Source organism: Lynx rufus, unplaced genomic scaffold (assembly GCF_022079265.1).
Source record: "Lynx rufus isolate CCGP_SWC_20201006 ecotype Redwood Valley unplaced genomic scaffold, mLynRuf1.p SCAF_2, whole genome shotgun sequence".
Classification (NCBI taxonomy): domain Eukaryota; kingdom Metazoa; phylum Chordata; class Mammalia; order Carnivora; family Felidae; genus Lynx; species Lynx rufus.
Genome location: NW_025814834.1, coordinates 2,101,511 through 2,117,537, shown reverse-complemented (window position 1 = coordinate 2,117,537; position 16,027 = coordinate 2,101,511). Strand labels below are relative to the sequence as shown.

General features: G+C 61.8%; 1 protein-coding gene across 4 annotated transcripts in view; it reads right to left on the bottom strand.

Annotated features, from left to right (window-relative positions):
* Positions 1-16,027, bottom strand: part of HDAC4 (histone deacetylase 4) — a 250,211-nt gene that overhangs the window by 70,744 nt on the left and 163,440 nt on the right. For all 4 annotated transcript variants that reach the window (XM_047085760.1, XM_047085761.1, XM_047085762.1 and 1 more), the window contains exons 5-6: positions 11,348-11,468; positions 7,246-7,367 (exon numbers count right to left, since the gene is read on the bottom strand). In XM_047085760.1, coding sequence (XP_046941716.1) covers positions 7,246-7,367; positions 11,348-11,468 — 243 coding nt within the window. The remainder of the gene's footprint in view (positions 1-7,245; positions 7,368-11,347; positions 11,469-16,027) is intronic.

Below are 16,027 nucleotides of genomic sequence, written 5' to 3'. Positions count from 1 at the left end.
CTCCACACACCGGTCTGGGCCCTTCCCTGTCCCTCTGGGGCGCCCGGGACCGCCTCCCCCTGGAACCCCAGGTGCAGGACCAGGGGCCGAGCAGCAGGCTGGGGACCAGGCAGGAAAGGAGGCAGTCACCTCTCAGTGTAGGTTCTGGGCCGGCCTCCCCCCCCCCCCCCGCGCCGCCCCCCACGCCTGCCCCGGGACCTTGGCCGGGCTGCGAAGGGCTCTGAGGTGCAGCAAAGGCCCGCCTGCCCTTCCTTTGCTCTGGAGAAGGCACGTTCTCCGGCAGCCGCGGGTCCAGGCGTTGCGCGAGCTCGAACGAATCGTGCGGACCCCACGGAGGAGACACGGTGACCCCCACTCCAGCCGTTCCTAAGCATATTTCCTGAGATTTGCCGAAAGCGTGTGACCCAGGCCGCTCTGCACGGCAGGCCATCGGCGAGACAGCGGACCCTGGAGACCGCACCCGCCACGTGCAGGGTTGCGCGACCCCCACAGGCCCCCAACGAGCAGCTCCTGCCGGCCTCTGAGGTCCTCAGGACGCATGCCAGCTCCCAACGGGGCTGGGAGGAGTAAGGATACGCCTGGATGTGTTCCTTCGAACAGAGCCGCGGCAGACCGAGAGCCAGAGCCTGAGGGAGGTGTTTGGGAGACGTGGATCACAGCCGTGTGCTGACGAAACAGAGGACGCTGACCGGATCCACGGACACGGTGCCTGCTCCGCCAGGGGCACGTGGGGAGCCGGGAGGCGATCAGGTAAATGACAGGTTAAGTCACACTAAGCTATCCTCATCTTGCCTTAAAGTTCGACCCCCTCCCCAGCACCCGCCCCTCCTTGGGCAGGAAGTGCCTTCGGCCGAGACGAAGAGTGCGCTCGACAAACCCTAACCCACACCCAGTTTATGAACGTCGCGCTCTCCCTGAGGGTCGGTCACAGCGTAAACCGCTTTCAGGGTGGGAACATTTTACTATTTAACAGCCAGGTGGGCACAGGGGCTGTACGTGCCCGTGGTGCGTGCACAGAGGAGGGTCCTTCTGGAAGCAGTCACTGGTGTGTGGGCCTGCCCCCACACCCAGCAAGGAGAGCAGGGCCTGAGCCACCGAGGATGCCCACGACGCCGTCTCGGCCGGGCACGCGGACGGAGCGTGTGCCTCCAGCTGCCCCTTCCTGACACCCAGGACAAGGCACAGGACAGAAGTGCAAGTGTGAGAAGAAGACATCTGGAGAAAAAGGTGAGAAATTTGGAAAACGGGAGTGCAAAGGTCCGACATTGGATTGACAAAGAGCCAAGACAGGGCAGAGCGGGGAAGGTCGCTAACAAGGTGACTGAAGGGACACTGCTCCATCTGAAGAAGGCCTGCTGCCCAGGAGGCCTCACAGCGACCCTCGCCAGGCAGGCCCTGCAGGGTTCTGGAGCTCCGGGCACCAGGGGTGGGCCTCGTCAGCGGTGCTGGATTCCCCAACGGTCACTCGGACGCAAGACGAAGACGCGAAAGTCCTGCAGGAAAGTGGCTTCTGCTCCCGACCACGTCATCGGTCAGATGTGAGCCATGGGGACACCCGCCAGCATGCCAGGACTCACGTTCGCATCCGGCGCAAGCTCCTGTGCCCGTGCGAGGTGAAGGAGGGGCCGCGCAGGAGCCCCTGGGGTCCTGGGAAAGGGGCGGAGCCTCCCCAGGGGGGTGGGGGGCCGGGAGCATGTCCCCCGGGCCCCAGGGGGGCCTTTGGACCACCTGCTATGCAGGGGCTCCTCCATGTGGATTAATAACAGGTACACAGAAAACGAAGCAACTTCAGGACAAACAAGTTGTGTAAATAAAGAAATGCAGGCAGGGCCACTTCATGTTGGTGTATACTTTCTGTAAGTCACCTGTCACAGGGCAGGGAGGGGCACGTGTTCCTGTCCCGAGCCTAGTGGGGCTCTCTGATTGACGTGCATTTATCTACTTTGAAAACAACAAAGAAAAAAACCCCAAAATATAACTGGAATGTAACTTTTGGAGCACACGTATCCGACGTAGGATTGGTATTAACATATCAAGAGTTCCTACAAAGTCCCAAGAAAACACCCAAAGGAAAACGGATGAGAGATCGGCCATTGGACTTCCATCCACTGAACACCTAGGAACCCTGCCCGTTGTCTAGTGTGGTTCTAGACATTGTGCCCAAGGGACGGACAAGAAAGCCCCGGCCTGGCCAGCAGGCACTCTGAGCTCTGCACAGCTCGCCGGCTACATGACACGGCCACCCAGGGCCCCACTGCAAGTAGCTCACATTCTACGAGGAAGGATGGAAAATAAGCACAAAGATGCTCCAGCTTTACTAGCCGTGACGGAACCGCTCCTGGAAACGTCGAAGGAAGCAGGGTGCACTCATCCGTCGCGTGGGCCAGGACGGACACGGTAGCGCCTGCTTGACGAAATGGGGACAAACGGGCGGCAATGTGGTGTGATCCGCCCCGTCGCTCAGAGCGCGCAGCCCTTCAGGCGGGCAGCCCCATCCTTAGGGACCCATCCCACAGAGACACCAGCACAAGCGAGCAAAGGTACCCACATTTGTTGGCCAAGTTATGCTACAAAAGAGTTACAATTTATACCCACACGTGAGAATAACACAGAAACAGGTATCGATCTTTCTACCCCGAAATGGAATCGTGTGAACAACACATACTACCTGAAAGATAAAAACACAGGACAAAATGCAAAGCAAGCGTTTTTCTTAACAAAAAGACGGGCCTGCGTGTTCGCGGCGCACACGGACAACACTGCCTCACGCGGGGACGGAAGGTCTCTGGACAGACAGATACCAAGCTAATAGCAGCAGCCTCTGGGAAGTGAGCTTCAGGATGTGTGTGTAATGTGTGTTTTAATCTGTTACAGGCACACATTCTGTGATCTTTTAATAAAGAAAAGAAGCACCACACGCTGCTTGAAGGTGTCGTGTCCCCCAGCTGATTTCTGTTGGCCACCGGGAGCAGTGTGGACGTCCCACCGAATGGTGGGACGTGGCTCTTGGAGAGACTGGTCCGAGATCCCAGCTGGTGCTCTGCATATCAGAGGGCCAAGGGTGATGGTCGTCAAGGTCGAAAGGCTGGAGCACAGAACACGTGAGCCAACTTCCTTGCACAGAAGCTGCCTGGCATTTAACCACACCCACCCTCTCTCTCCTTTGGAAACACAATAAAGCCTTTTGAAGAGCTCTCTGAACACTCACACCCGGTTTTTAAAGAGCACACAGCCCCTGAGTGCCGAGGGAGGCTGCCCACCTGGCAGCTGGTGCTCGGCGGGGCCAGCACTGCCCAGGCCGCGGTGGCCTCCCACACCCTGCTCGGAGACCGCTCGGAGAGGGCGGAGGCCAGCGGCCCCAGCCCTGAGCAGGAGCTCGAGGGCCATTTATCACAGGCGACTGGCCGTAGCGCGTGGGCGTCGTCCCCTCCTGTCCCTGCTACTGACCCGCACAGGGGTTTCTGCGAAGCGGCTCAGAACAAGGTACCGACGGCACGCGGCGCGGGAAGCAGCCCCTTCCCGAACCGCAGAGCCGAGCGTCGTGTATGAAACGCGCCCATTCCGTGTCCTGGTAACTTCAGCCTGCTTCTCACACGGACACGGAACCAAATGCCACGAATGTCATTCGGTTCGCCAGGACGCGGGAAAACTCGCTGGCCTGTTGGTATGTTTCATGGCTGCGGAGGGCACAGAGAACCCACCTGGCGCTGCACAGATCTCTGTAAGGCGGCGGGGACATGCTGGGCTGCAGGCTCGGAACGGGACCCTGGTGCCCAGAGGCCAGCGTGACCGTGTCAGAAGGGGCCTGAATCCATCTGCTTTGTGTTTGGGGTACAAGCCTTGCCCTTCATGTGCCCGGGCCCCCTCCCTGGCCTGGCCCCTGTGCTGAGGGGGTCCTGCTCCCCGCCCACCACAGCAGCTCGAACCCCAGCACCCCGGATGCACGAGGCAAACGCTCACCGAGTCACCGCCCTGCAGAAATCGGGGGGCGGAGCGGATGTCGCCCTGGTGCAGGCACAGGGCGCTGCTGGTCAAGCACAGGAAATTGAGTCTGGATTCCAACTCACTGTGGTGTGACTGGGCAAGGCAATCAGCCTCAGAATCCGCCCCCAGGGGTCACCGCCAGCCTTGGGGAGCCGCTCGAGGACACGCAGGCTCTCCACAGACAGGGACTGCATCCCCTGGGTGTCAGGGCACCTCAGGAGGCACCAGGGGAGCCCCAAGTGACTGGGTGCGGTCCTGGGGCGATGCACCATGACCCTCATGATGCTCATGTGACAGCAGCACAGGCTGTGTGAGGACGGGCACTGCCTGGGCGGGCGGGGGAGGGGAGCCGGTGCTGGGCCCACCTCGCCCCCTGCCGGGTGGGTGACCCAGGGGAACCGTGCACTCCTGCCCGGGGCTGGACCCACCAGGCGCCACCTTCTTCCCTCTGCTCTGGAGAGCAGACCCACCCGTTATGACCCAGCCTCTGGGAAGCGAGTAAGGAAGCTGGATCTGAACCCAGGCCACGGCCCCCAAGCCAGGGCGAAGTCACCCCCTGAACGCGCAGGGGCGTGGGTGAGTCGGTGCGCTCAAAGTCCCATTTTTGTAGTCTTTCCTCTTACCGACTCTTACAGAAACGCAGCTATAAATTATTTAGAATTACTGACATCGAGTGTTGGAAAGACACTTTTAGAATGATACAGGACACCTAACTACACTCTATTCCCTTAAGTGGCTTAAATGTTTCCACTGAAGTCTTTATATTATTAATATTATTAATGTGCTGGTGACGCCCTTTTAAAAAATGGATCCCGCAATCAAATCTTAATTAAGTTCTTCTGGAACGCCGCGTGCTCAGCGGCACCTCCCCAACTGTGACCAGGACAGTCTTCGTTTCTCAGCGGAACACGACCTGGGGTGGGGGTGGGGGGGTTGCTGTGGCACAAGGTCCGAGCAAGCAGGTGTTAGAGGCCCTGTTTCCAGACCCCAGAGAAGCCCAAGGCAGCACGGGAGCCAGCAGGCACAAACACTGAAGGTCACGGGGCCTGTGAGGCAAAGGTCGCGGGCCACACAGCTCTGGGGAACGGCAGCGGGTCAGCAGTGGAGTTCACCGTCCCGCCTCCGGAGTCTTCCGGGACCCTGGCTATAAGAGGTCACCGCCGGGTTCTGTGTCCTGTGACAGGGGCCCGTCTCCGGGTGGTGCCGGCCTCGTTCGGCTGGGAGACGGGAAGAACCAGGGCAAACGTCCCCTGACGGGCACCCCCACTTCTGCTCAGAGTTGGGGGTGTGGGCTCAGGCCAGGGAGCTGCGTGAGCGCCACCAGAGGCAGGTGACGTTCTCTGTCCTTTCCTGGGACATCAGGGGGAAGAGGCGAGGCGAGGCCCCTGGGCCAGAGGTGGGTGGCTCTGCTTGGCGGCCAGGTCCCTGGACTTCTGCTTCCGCCGTCGGGACCTTGGGGGCCACGCTCGCCACACCCGGGGCAGGAGGAAGCTCTGCCTGCTCGGTGTATCCACGGCGGGGAGGATATGGGGGTGCGGGGCCCCATGTCACTGATGAGAAACTGAGGCCAAGGGGACCTAAGGAATCCATCAGAGGGCACACAGAGCTTCAAAGCCAGTGAAAAGATCCAACCCGAGCTGCTGGACGGGGGAGCCCACAACCTGCCCACGCACTTCGGGTGAGGGGAGCTTCCGGCGGCTCACTCTTTCCGGGCCCCGAGCACCTGGGGCAGGCCCGGTCTCGGCCCCTCTCCCGGCACGGTGCCCGCTGCCGCCCGTGACCTCCTGCTCTGCGGATGGGAGTGTGGTTACGCACAGCACCAGGTTCCAGAAGGGGGCCTGGGGGGCCAGCCTGGGAGAACCGGCCACCACACGCTTCCGGCGAGCGCGTGGGTTCTCTCTAGGCGAAGCCACAACCGTTGTCAGCGGACGAGTGAGAGCCACGTACCCCAAACTGAGGAGAAGAGGACCGCAGTGGCACCTTCCTTTCGCCAAGAAAGGAAACCCTGCCCGTGCCTGCAGCGTCCTCGCCTCGGCTCGGCCAACCCCACCGAGGGGCCGGTCGGGGACTGTGCGCTCCAGCTCCAGGCCCGTGGCCTTCGTGGCGCGGTCCTTCCATCTCACACACCTGGACCGTCAGTCAAGCACCACGGAGGGGCCTCCCCACAATTTCTGGCTCTGGATTCGGGGTCTGCTCCCCGCGCGCCACACCGACTCCGCCGGGGCGCAGCTCTGACTACCGAGAGGCCCCGAGTCTTCTGTCTTTAGGGTGGGGCGGCGGGGGAGCCGTCCAGCCCCGTCCCCCAAAGCCTCATCACTCGCGTAAAGATGCTGATGTGACTGCCTCAAAGCGTATCTGTCAAAAGTCAACCCAGATCCTCCGGGTAAACACAAAAAAGATTTGTGTTTACGAAGAAAAAGCTGTGCCACAAGGGCCTCGTCTCCACCAAGCAGGGCGCCCTGGAGTTTCCCACAATGCTCTGCGCCCGCGGGCTCCACGCGCCGCGTCTGCGACCAGGGTAGCCCGTGCTCCAGCGCCGGCCACAGCCGGCCCTCACCTCTCGAGGCAAAGCCTCTGGAAGGCACTCCTCTGGCCTTTGCCCTTCCGGCCACCCTCGTGCCCCAGCCACAGCCGCTCTGATCTTTCTTAAAAGCCACTGCCCGCTGAAACCATCACCGCTGGACAGAGTCCAAGAGAGCCTGAGTCTGAATGCCCTTCTTTGCTGGCGACAGAGCCGCACACACCCTGAGGCGTCGTGCTGACATGTCCTCGCGGGACACAATGAGGTCCTTTCTTGAATACATTTGCTCCTACACTGGGGCCCCCGGCCGCCCCCGCTGCCCAGGCCCTGCCTAGAGCCGGCGCTGAGGGCCGAACGCTGGCTGCCTTGCTCCGGCAGGACCCTGGGCCCGTGGGCGGGAGCTGCCGTGTCCCGGGCCCACCAGGGGATGCTCCGAGCTGTGACAAAGTGCAGCACGCCATGAGCTAGGCTCTTGTTCACGAATGAGCTTGAGTGTTAAAGGGCAGCTGTACTTACGTGAGGTTCGCTGCTTTTGGTATGAACCGTCAGGAAGCGCTTAAGGATTATTTTAACACGATGCTCTAATAATAATTTCAACAAACCCCAAATACTTAAAAATGAGCTGGGATTCCCTCCGAATGCGCATCCCAGCCTGGCTCAGCGTCTGGGGCTGTGGGAGGGGCCGGCTGGGAGCCCCGCCCTCAGGCAGCAGCAGCAGACCGGGGGGGGGGGGCACTGACCTGTTTTTCTGAGCGGGAAATCGTCTTTGGTGTCGTACATTCCCAGGACCGGGTGGTTGTAGGAGGCCGACACCCCACTCTGGGGCGGGGAGCTCTGGTCGAGGGAGCTGTGCTGTGTTTTCCTGGAGAGAAGAGGCAGAGACAGACGGCCGAGTTAGCCAGGGTGTCACATCAGCCCCGGGTCAGCTGTGGCCGCGCGTGGAGACCGGCCTCCTGGCGGGGGCCAGACCAAACTCGGGAACCCAGGCCGAGCACGACCTCCGCTGCCGGACCCTGGTGCAGGAGGGGCGAGGGCCCGTGCGACCCCCCACCGTCACCCCCGTTCCCGCCTGGGGGCTCCCTGCGCCGACTGCTCTCTGGCCACCCACCGGGTCCCCGCCAGACGCACAGGGCCTGCCCTTGGGGCAGACGGGGGGAGGGGGGGTTGCGTGTGCACAGAACCAAAGGCGGTTGGAGGTGACTGAGATCTGGGGGTGTGTCTGGAGCTGGTGATGATGAGGTCTGGGGTCCCCAAAGGGACGTCCTTTCAGCAGAAAACACCGTCGTTGGCACCTCGAGAGGGACCAAAGCCGCCCAGTCGGCCCCCTTCTCTGAGGACGACGGGTCTGGACTAGAGGCACCCTGTGCCTGGAAGCTGGTCTGTGCAGTTTCCTGCCCCCAGCGACCAGCCGGGCGTGACTCAATCCTTACCACGGGGAGACGGGGTCGGGCTCCGGGAGGAGGTGCAGGGGGGCGGGAGCGGGGGTCGGGGCTGGGGAAGCGGTGCCACTGGCCCTCAGCCAGACCGTCGGCCAACCGGGGCTTCGGTGGGACGGCCGGCTGGGCCCTGCTGGAAGCGTCCACGCAAGGCGTGATGAATCCCGTCGCGTCTTTCGACTGCGTAATCTACTTAATGACTCGAAACGATCTGCCAACTTACTCACTTGGCATCGGTAGCCTGTTTACGTGCATCCGCGGCCCCGCGTACCCACACACCTGGCGATGTCTGGATGGAGACCGTGGGCTCTTAAGTGCCTACGGGTGGATGTATAATACCTGAGCGCAGACTGGTGCTGCTCACGGAGAGTGTGCCGCTCGCAGAGACCCGCCCTGTGAGTGTGGCCCCGACACGTGGGCCGTGGGGCCCGGCCGGGCTACGCGGCAGCAAAGTGCCCAGAGGGCCCCGGACACGGCCCGCCGGGCGCCTGCCAGCAGCAGCGAGAGCGCGGCCCCTTCCTCAGGACGCGCTCGCCTTCCCGGGACGGGTGCACCCACGCACCGGTACCGCGCGGGGCGTCGCCGCCTCGGGTGGGAAGGCTTCCCCTCGGGGGCCGTTCTCTCAGGGCCTCCCGAAAGGTCTGAGGGCAGCACTGTCTCTCTACGGGTTCACATCCCCAGAGGGGATCCCCTGGGTCAGCTCCAAGTCGCTCAGGGCCAAGCCACGACGTGGGAAAGAACTCGCCTTTTCCTCCGTGAGAAACACGGGAGGACCTGTGTGTGCGTGAGGGGACGGGACAGCGAAGTAACAGTCGCTGACAGGGTATCGCATCAGTGGACGTTACTACAAATAGTATCTGGTGTCGCTAGAGGCTTCAAGTGTAGGTCGTTTCCGTTGAGGCCAGAAGCTGGAAACGCCACGCTTCGGATCTGGTGGGTTTTCTCTTCCGGTTTGCTGTCTCGAGACGCTGTCAGCATTAAACCTCCCGACCCCCGCTCCAGCCTTCGGAGGAGCCTCGACAGGAGGGTCCGGGCGCAGGCTGCCCCAGTGCCACCGCTGGTGCTGCCCCGTCTCGGGCCGGAGACTTGGAGGGAGTGACTCCCGGCAGCACAGCTCAGCTCCTCGCGCCTGCGGCCCTGGGGTGCCCGCCGCACAGGCCCCCAGGGCCCCTCCAGGGCAGACCGCCCCGTCACACCCTCCTGGGGACCGTGCACGTGTGGTCGCTCCGGGCCCGGGTCCAGTCCCTGGCCGCACGGGCACGGCACACCACGCGCTCTCACATTTGTGCTGATCGTTGTGGGCGGAGCGAAGCTAGGGTCAAAGTTCAGTTCCTTCTCCAGGAAGACCCAGTTTGCACCGTCACAACAGCAAGTGAACGTGACAGTCACTCCACGATGTCGGCCTCGGGGTGACAAGGCAAGACAGCGGCCAAGTTCCGTGCAAACAGCGCTGTCCCCCGGCTGACTTCCCTGAGACCACGTTCTTCCGCACTCCAGCCTGTGTGCCCCAAATCCCTCCGAGGGACCTGAACCCAGAGCAAGCAAGCTTCGTCCCGTCGGGGCCCTACCTCGGGGAGCCCTGCTCAGGGAGCGGTCCCTGTCAACCCCTTCTGGGACCCTCACCTGCCCTCAACCCTGCGGCCCTTCCCTCAACTGCAAGCTCCCTCCTCAGTGCTCTGTTTTCTGTTCCTGCCGGGACCGCCCCCTTCCCTGCAGCCTCCAGGACGGGAGGTGACGTGCTCTCCCAGCCCACAGGCTCTGTCCTGTCACGCACGAACCCGTCACCGCGGCCTCCGCTCCTGCCAGTGGTACCCCACCCCAGGATCCCCCCGACTCACAGGGGAGCCTGGCACCGGCCACCCCAATCTTCCGCCGCAACCGCGGCCACCATCCGAGCACTCGGACGCGGTCAACCCACGACTCCTGCTTGCCACCACGTGACCTCCTCCAGGCTCACAGTCTTCTGGCCCCTCGCCAGCCTTACCTCCCCAGACCTGGCGCTTCCCCGCCCGCCGACCACAGCTGCTAAACACTGCAGCCCCGCTATCTGAGCCTCCCTCCCGCCAGCAGGCCCAAGAGCCCCTGCCCTCTTGCCGCCTCCACAGGCCTGTGGTCCCGGGTTCCCCCAGCGCCTCCTGGTCTGAGGCCCCCGCCCCCGCTCCCCTTCCTGCCATCTTCAGCGCAAACCCCGCGGACACCGTCTCACCCGCTCCCCAAACCGCCTTCCGTGGGGCATCAGCCCATAGCCCCCAACCCCAGGGGAGGATGGAGCTTTCCCACAACAAGCACCCCGGCCAGACGTGGGCCCCCGGGGGCCGCTACAAGCGTTTGTAAGGAATCCTCCACGTGGTGGCTCTGGGGCTCACGGTGTCACCCGTGGCTCTTCGGGGACGCCGTTGCCTTTGCTCGTCCATGTGAGTCGTGTCCCCGGCTGAGCAGCGTGCACGCCAGCAGCATGCTTCGATGAGTGCAGCTTAAGGCACCGAGCAGCGAGCGATGGCTGCACACAGAGCGAGGGCGCCGTCTCTGCCTCGGAATCAAAGTACTTTCTGACTGGTCACCGGTGTCACCTGCCAGGTCCTCGGGATCGTCTCAGCGGAATGTGGTGGGGTTTTTATTTAGTCCACACAGTTGTCCGCTGGGAGCTTGAGAATAATACATTTTCCCCCGATGAAACAGAAGGTAATCATATTTTGATTTATGAAAACCACCTTATGGATTTTGTGAGAGATGAAATCAGCCCTGAAAACGGGAGAAAACTAGATTTCAAAGCAAAAAGCCGCAAAGCACCCTTGATCACTGCTCAAGGCCACATAAACCCGCTCCTCCGCTCCAGACGTGGCCTGTGCCGGGGCCAGCTCCCATGTGATGGGCTGGTGCTCAGGGGACATGCCTCCGCGCGCGGGCATTGTCACGGACTTTTCTGCCGCGGTGCGCCAGCCTCTCCGGCCGTTAGCACGAACGAGGCTCTCCTGTGGCCTCTGTCAACCACGTGGGCTCTGCGAAAGGGCTCCTCACGTGAACATGAAAAACAGCACAGATGCTACGGACCTGCCTAGCAGTCAGTGAAACAGCGGGTAGAAATCCAGTAGGTGCACACGGACAAGTCAGGCCGCGGTGCCAGTGAGGTGGCCCCTTTTGTGGCCAGAATACATGGGAGAAGAGTAATGGCCAGGCACCAGCCTCTGTCACGCAGAGACGGGCCCCGCTCTGTCTGGGTGACCGTCCCGGCATTTGCCGCTGGACCGCGCCAGCTGTCGCGAGCCCGCTCCCTGCTTGGCGAGTCTCTGCCCATAGCCTCCCACGCCTCTCAGGGTGAAGACCCGGTACCGCGCCGGCCTACGGGTGGTGCCCGGCCACTGGGGCCCCAGACAGGAGGCCCGGGCGCCCGCACCCCTGCACTTACCCGTACCAGTAGCGCGGGTCGCTGGAGATGCAGTGGTTCAGGTTCCGGTGGGCCAGCGCCTTCTTTTTATTGAGGACAAACTCCTGAAGCTTCATCTTCACTTCTGTGCTGGCCACGGCACCTGGCGTGGGAGAAAGCAAGGACAGGTGACCGGGGGTGGCGGCCCAGCGGCGCGGACACACAGCTCTGTGCTGGGGAGGGAGCAGCGGCTCGGAGCCCGGCCTGCGAGCCGAAATCGACCCGAAATCGGGACGCTGCTGGTGCCAGGAAGGCTTCTCAGAGGAAGGGGAAGGACAGGAGAAGGGTTAAGAAGGGCTCTTCCTCCCACGAACATCTCGCAGAACCGCGCCCCATCGACCACGGAGAAGCAACCAGCAGACGGACTCACTGTCCCCTAACACGGATCGGCCGCCGGGGGCACTTTCGGACCCTCATGTGAAAGCACGTGGCGAACGGGCGCGGGCAGCACGCGGCTCCGTCCCCGCTACGGCACGCGCGGCCGAGCCCCGGAGGCTGTGTGCACGCACAGCGGACCACTGCCACCAGCGGACGGGAGCAGGTGCGCCGTGACGCGCGTGTCTGCGGCGGCCTCACGCCCGAGGGAAGGCGGCTTTCTGCTCCTGGGCCGCTTCCCCGGGGCCCGTGTGGGCAGCCCGCACGCAGGCAGCGCCTGCGCCTCGCGGGGTTCTCGGGGGCTGGCCGTTCACAGCCCTGGGGACAGAAAGCTGCAGATCGGAGAGACAGACGTGCACACACAGATCCAGGTCCAAAGCCACCACCCGGACGCAAGACCTGCCCCGTCCGATCCGTTCTCAGCGCCCCGTGCAGCACCGCCTGCCTTCCCCTTGCAAGTGGCATCAATGCTTCCCGTTCTTGTCGAGAGTCCCAGCGGTGCTTTTTTTTTAATAGTAATGTTTATTTACTCATTTACTTGAGGAGGGAAGAGAGGGAGGGGGCGTGGGAGGGGGCGCGGGCAGAGGGAGAGAGCGAATTTTAAGCAGGCCCCATGCTCGGCCCGGAGCCGACCCGGGGCTCCATCTGAGACGCCGTGAGGTCTTGACCCGAGCCGACACCAAGAGTCAGACGCTTAACCTACCGAACCGCCCAGGAGCCCCTCAAAGCACCTTCTAATGGCTTCCCAAAATGCCTCCGTACACTGACCACCACGAGCCAACCGTGGCCATGCACCAGAGGCAGGCACCTTGTACCTTCGGGGACGCTCGGGATCACCACGTGGCCCAGTCTCTCTGCCAGTACTCGGGGTCACCATGTGACCCTGTCTCTTCTATTAGTACTCGGGGTCACCATCTGACCATGCCCTTATCAGTATTCGGGATGACCACGTGACCCCGTCTCTGTTACTACTCGGGGTCACCATCTGCCCACGTCCTTATCAGCTCTCGGGACCACGCGACCCCGTCTCTCTCAGCTCTCGGGATCACCACGCGACTTACGGGTGTGCACGCACGCGCATGTGCCTCCAGTTCCCGGCACCGAGCTCCTAAAACCCCTGTAAACTCCTAAGTGATAAGAACACTAGGGCCATCTCTTGTTCTGATGCAGTGACCCTGGCTGCACTCTCGGGTGGCTCCTGGAGGGGCTGGTCACCAAAAGACCAAGCCGTGATTAGAAGCTTGGAATCCTCAGCCCCATTGGATTGGGCGGAGAGGGGCTGGAAACAGATTAATAATTGCTCACCAGGAAGCCTCCATACCAAGTCCCGGTATGGGGTGCAGAGGGTGTCCACACCGGGAAGCACATGCACGTACTGAGAGGGCGACGCGCCCCAGCTCCACGGGGACAGAGACTCCCGCGCCCGCGAGCTGCCCGTACCTCGTCCTACGCGCTGCTTCTCCTGGCTGCTCATCTCTGTCCTCTGCCACGTCCTTTACTAAACCGAGGGGTGTCAGGAGCCTCCCCCTGGGTGCTGTGAGCCGGCCGGCAAGTTCAACAAGCAAGGAGGGGGCTGTGGGGACCTCTGAGGGCCTACAGCGGCTGGTCAGACGCTCGGGTGACAGTCTGGATCGGCAACCGGCGTCCGCCGGGGGGGCTTGTGGGACCGAGCCCTCAGCTGAGCAGTGTCCAGACAGACGGGCTGCAGGACAGCCGGGGGTGACGGAGCGCTGCGTCGTGGGCAATCCCGGCAGCGTCGCGTTCCGGGTCCGCGCGGGTCTACGTAAAGGGCAAACGCAGGAGGAAAGACCTGGGTTCCTCCCAACAGAGGAGGGAAATGCTGGTTGTTTCCCAAATTTGATATTCAAACGCTTGTTTGCACGTAACCTGCTCTGGTTTCCCCATTTCCCGGAAGCTTTGAAATTGATCTTCCTTTCGCTGGTTTGGTAAATAATAAGTTTTATTTTATCCTTGTTTCCCGGTGTTGGGCTTTCATTCATTTATGTGCTTGCTGTTGCTATGTGTTCACGGTTCTTTCTGATGCGTGTGAAATGGATTTTGGTGTACGTGACTCTCTAGGTATTTTGACAGGTTGCTCATGAATTGTTAGCATCATCAGAGAAACCATCTTTCTTGCCACTGTTATCACCCGCACACTGAATTCTGTCCAGCTGTACGTATGTCTGCCGTGCTCCAGGGCAGCGTCCCCCCACAGTAAGGTCACAGTGGGCCTTGCGTGTGTCGTGGACGACAGTCAGACAGCACAGACCCCTGGGAACAGGGTCCGAATTAGATCATCCAGGGAAACACAGGTTCACTAAACCGACCCCAAACCACCTTCAGAAGCTCCCGTCACGACACACGGACTTGTGTCTTGGGCCTTCCCAGGCTCTGGGGAGACGGCCCCAGGGGCACGTGAGAAGAGAAGCCTGCCAGAGCTCTCTACGTGCCGGGTGCCAGCCAGCGGGCACGGTGTCCCGGCGACACTCGTGAGGAGGGCACGCGGGACGACTAACGCTAACAGGCCGGGCCGTGGGGGGTGACCAAAGGCACAAAGTCACACGTGCTTCCGGGCAGCGCGGCTCAGTCCCCCGAAATGTAGCCAGTGTCAGAGGGAACACAGATTCTGAACGTGCAGAGCCCGTGTTTCCCGTCTGCAAGTGGACGTGTCAGAAGATCGCACGTGCAGACACAGAGACCTGCCTACAACGTGCCCGGGCATGCAGTCACGTGGCGTTCGTGACAGCGCAGGGGCACCAGGAAGGTGGCAGAACATACGCCAAGGGCTAACCGCGACCGTACACGGCAGGCCTGGCAACCAGGAGTGAGACGAAGGACAGGGGACGCAGAGGGTCACTGACGAAGGGGAAACGCGAATTGGCCAATAAACGTGCGAGATACGCGCAACCTGCGGAGATGAAAGAAACCACAGTGAAACGAGGACTTTGGTTGTTCCCTCTCGGGCTGCTGGCCGCGCAGGGAGGATCAGACTTCCTGCTGAGGAGGAGTGGGAGGAGGGGGAGCAGGAAGACCCGGACGGAGGAAGAGCAGATGGCCTCCCGGTCCTGCAAAACTGCTTCCGGAAGAGTGGACCACGCAAAATAGCAGACGAGCAGCGGACACTCTCGGTGGGCCGGGCAAGGCCGTTCCCGAAAGTTTCCCAGCAAACCCAAACTGTGCGTTAGCTCGCCGGATCTTCCCCAGAACCACCGGCCCGGTGGCTCCACTTGCCCTCCACGGGGTGGGGGGATGCTTATGACTCCCCTGAGGGCCCCCTGGGGACAAGCTGGCCCCGAGGACCAGGTTTAGGCGGCCTCTGACTCTCCCTGCTTCGGCCACAGTCCTGGCTGATGTCTTGGGCTCCAGAACTCAAAGGAGGGCAAAGGACAAACGCCCCACCGCGGCAGGGAGTGCACGCGACAAATCCCAGCGACAGGCAAGCACAGCGGGACGTGGCGAAGGAGAGCGGCCCCTCCTGGAGGAGACCCTGGCCCTGTTGCTGGCCGGGGCTGTGGCACCTGCCAGCCACCGGCAGGGCCTTGTGCCCTGAGCTGCCTGCTGTGTCCTCACGGCAGGACATACGTCTGCGGGACTGACGTGGGGTCCCTCGGCCAGCTCGAGCCAGGACAGGGCACCTTACCAGGCTCTCGTGGAACCAAATCAGGACCAGCCCACCTCCCTGAGCTCAGGAAGGTTCCGACATAAATACACCACACGAATGCCGCAGCACCTCCTGGGCACGTCGGGCCGAGTGCACCTTGCAAGAGGGGGCAGACGGTGACCTGGTCAGAAGGGTGGACCCTCCCTGGCCCTTCCCAGGCCACCTGTGGCTGGAGGCTGACGCACCGGGCCCTTCCTCACAGGGGCGGTGGGCACGACTCACACCCATACACACGCGGGACCCACGGCAGACGCCGGGCCACAGGTGTGTGACGCTGGGCCACAGAGGGACCGTCTTCTCTTCTTGGCACTTTATGCGGAGACAATTCCAAACGGAGCTGTCATCCTTCCAGTCATTGACCCATCTCTCAACAGATTCTGCCACCTTGGCTTTTTATCTGCAGGTTGTTTGTCCTGGTCACGTATGTTGAAATCTTTGCATTCTAACTGTGTCCTCAATTCCAATCCAACATGCATTGCATAACGCTTCTTTTGACACTTAGAAAATACTTGAGTAAAATTTTTTTTCTTCTCTCTGTTTTTAATTTTAGTTTTAGTTAGTTTACGTAGTGTCATGTTAGTTTCATGTGTACAATATAGCGATTCCACACTTCCATACGTTACTCT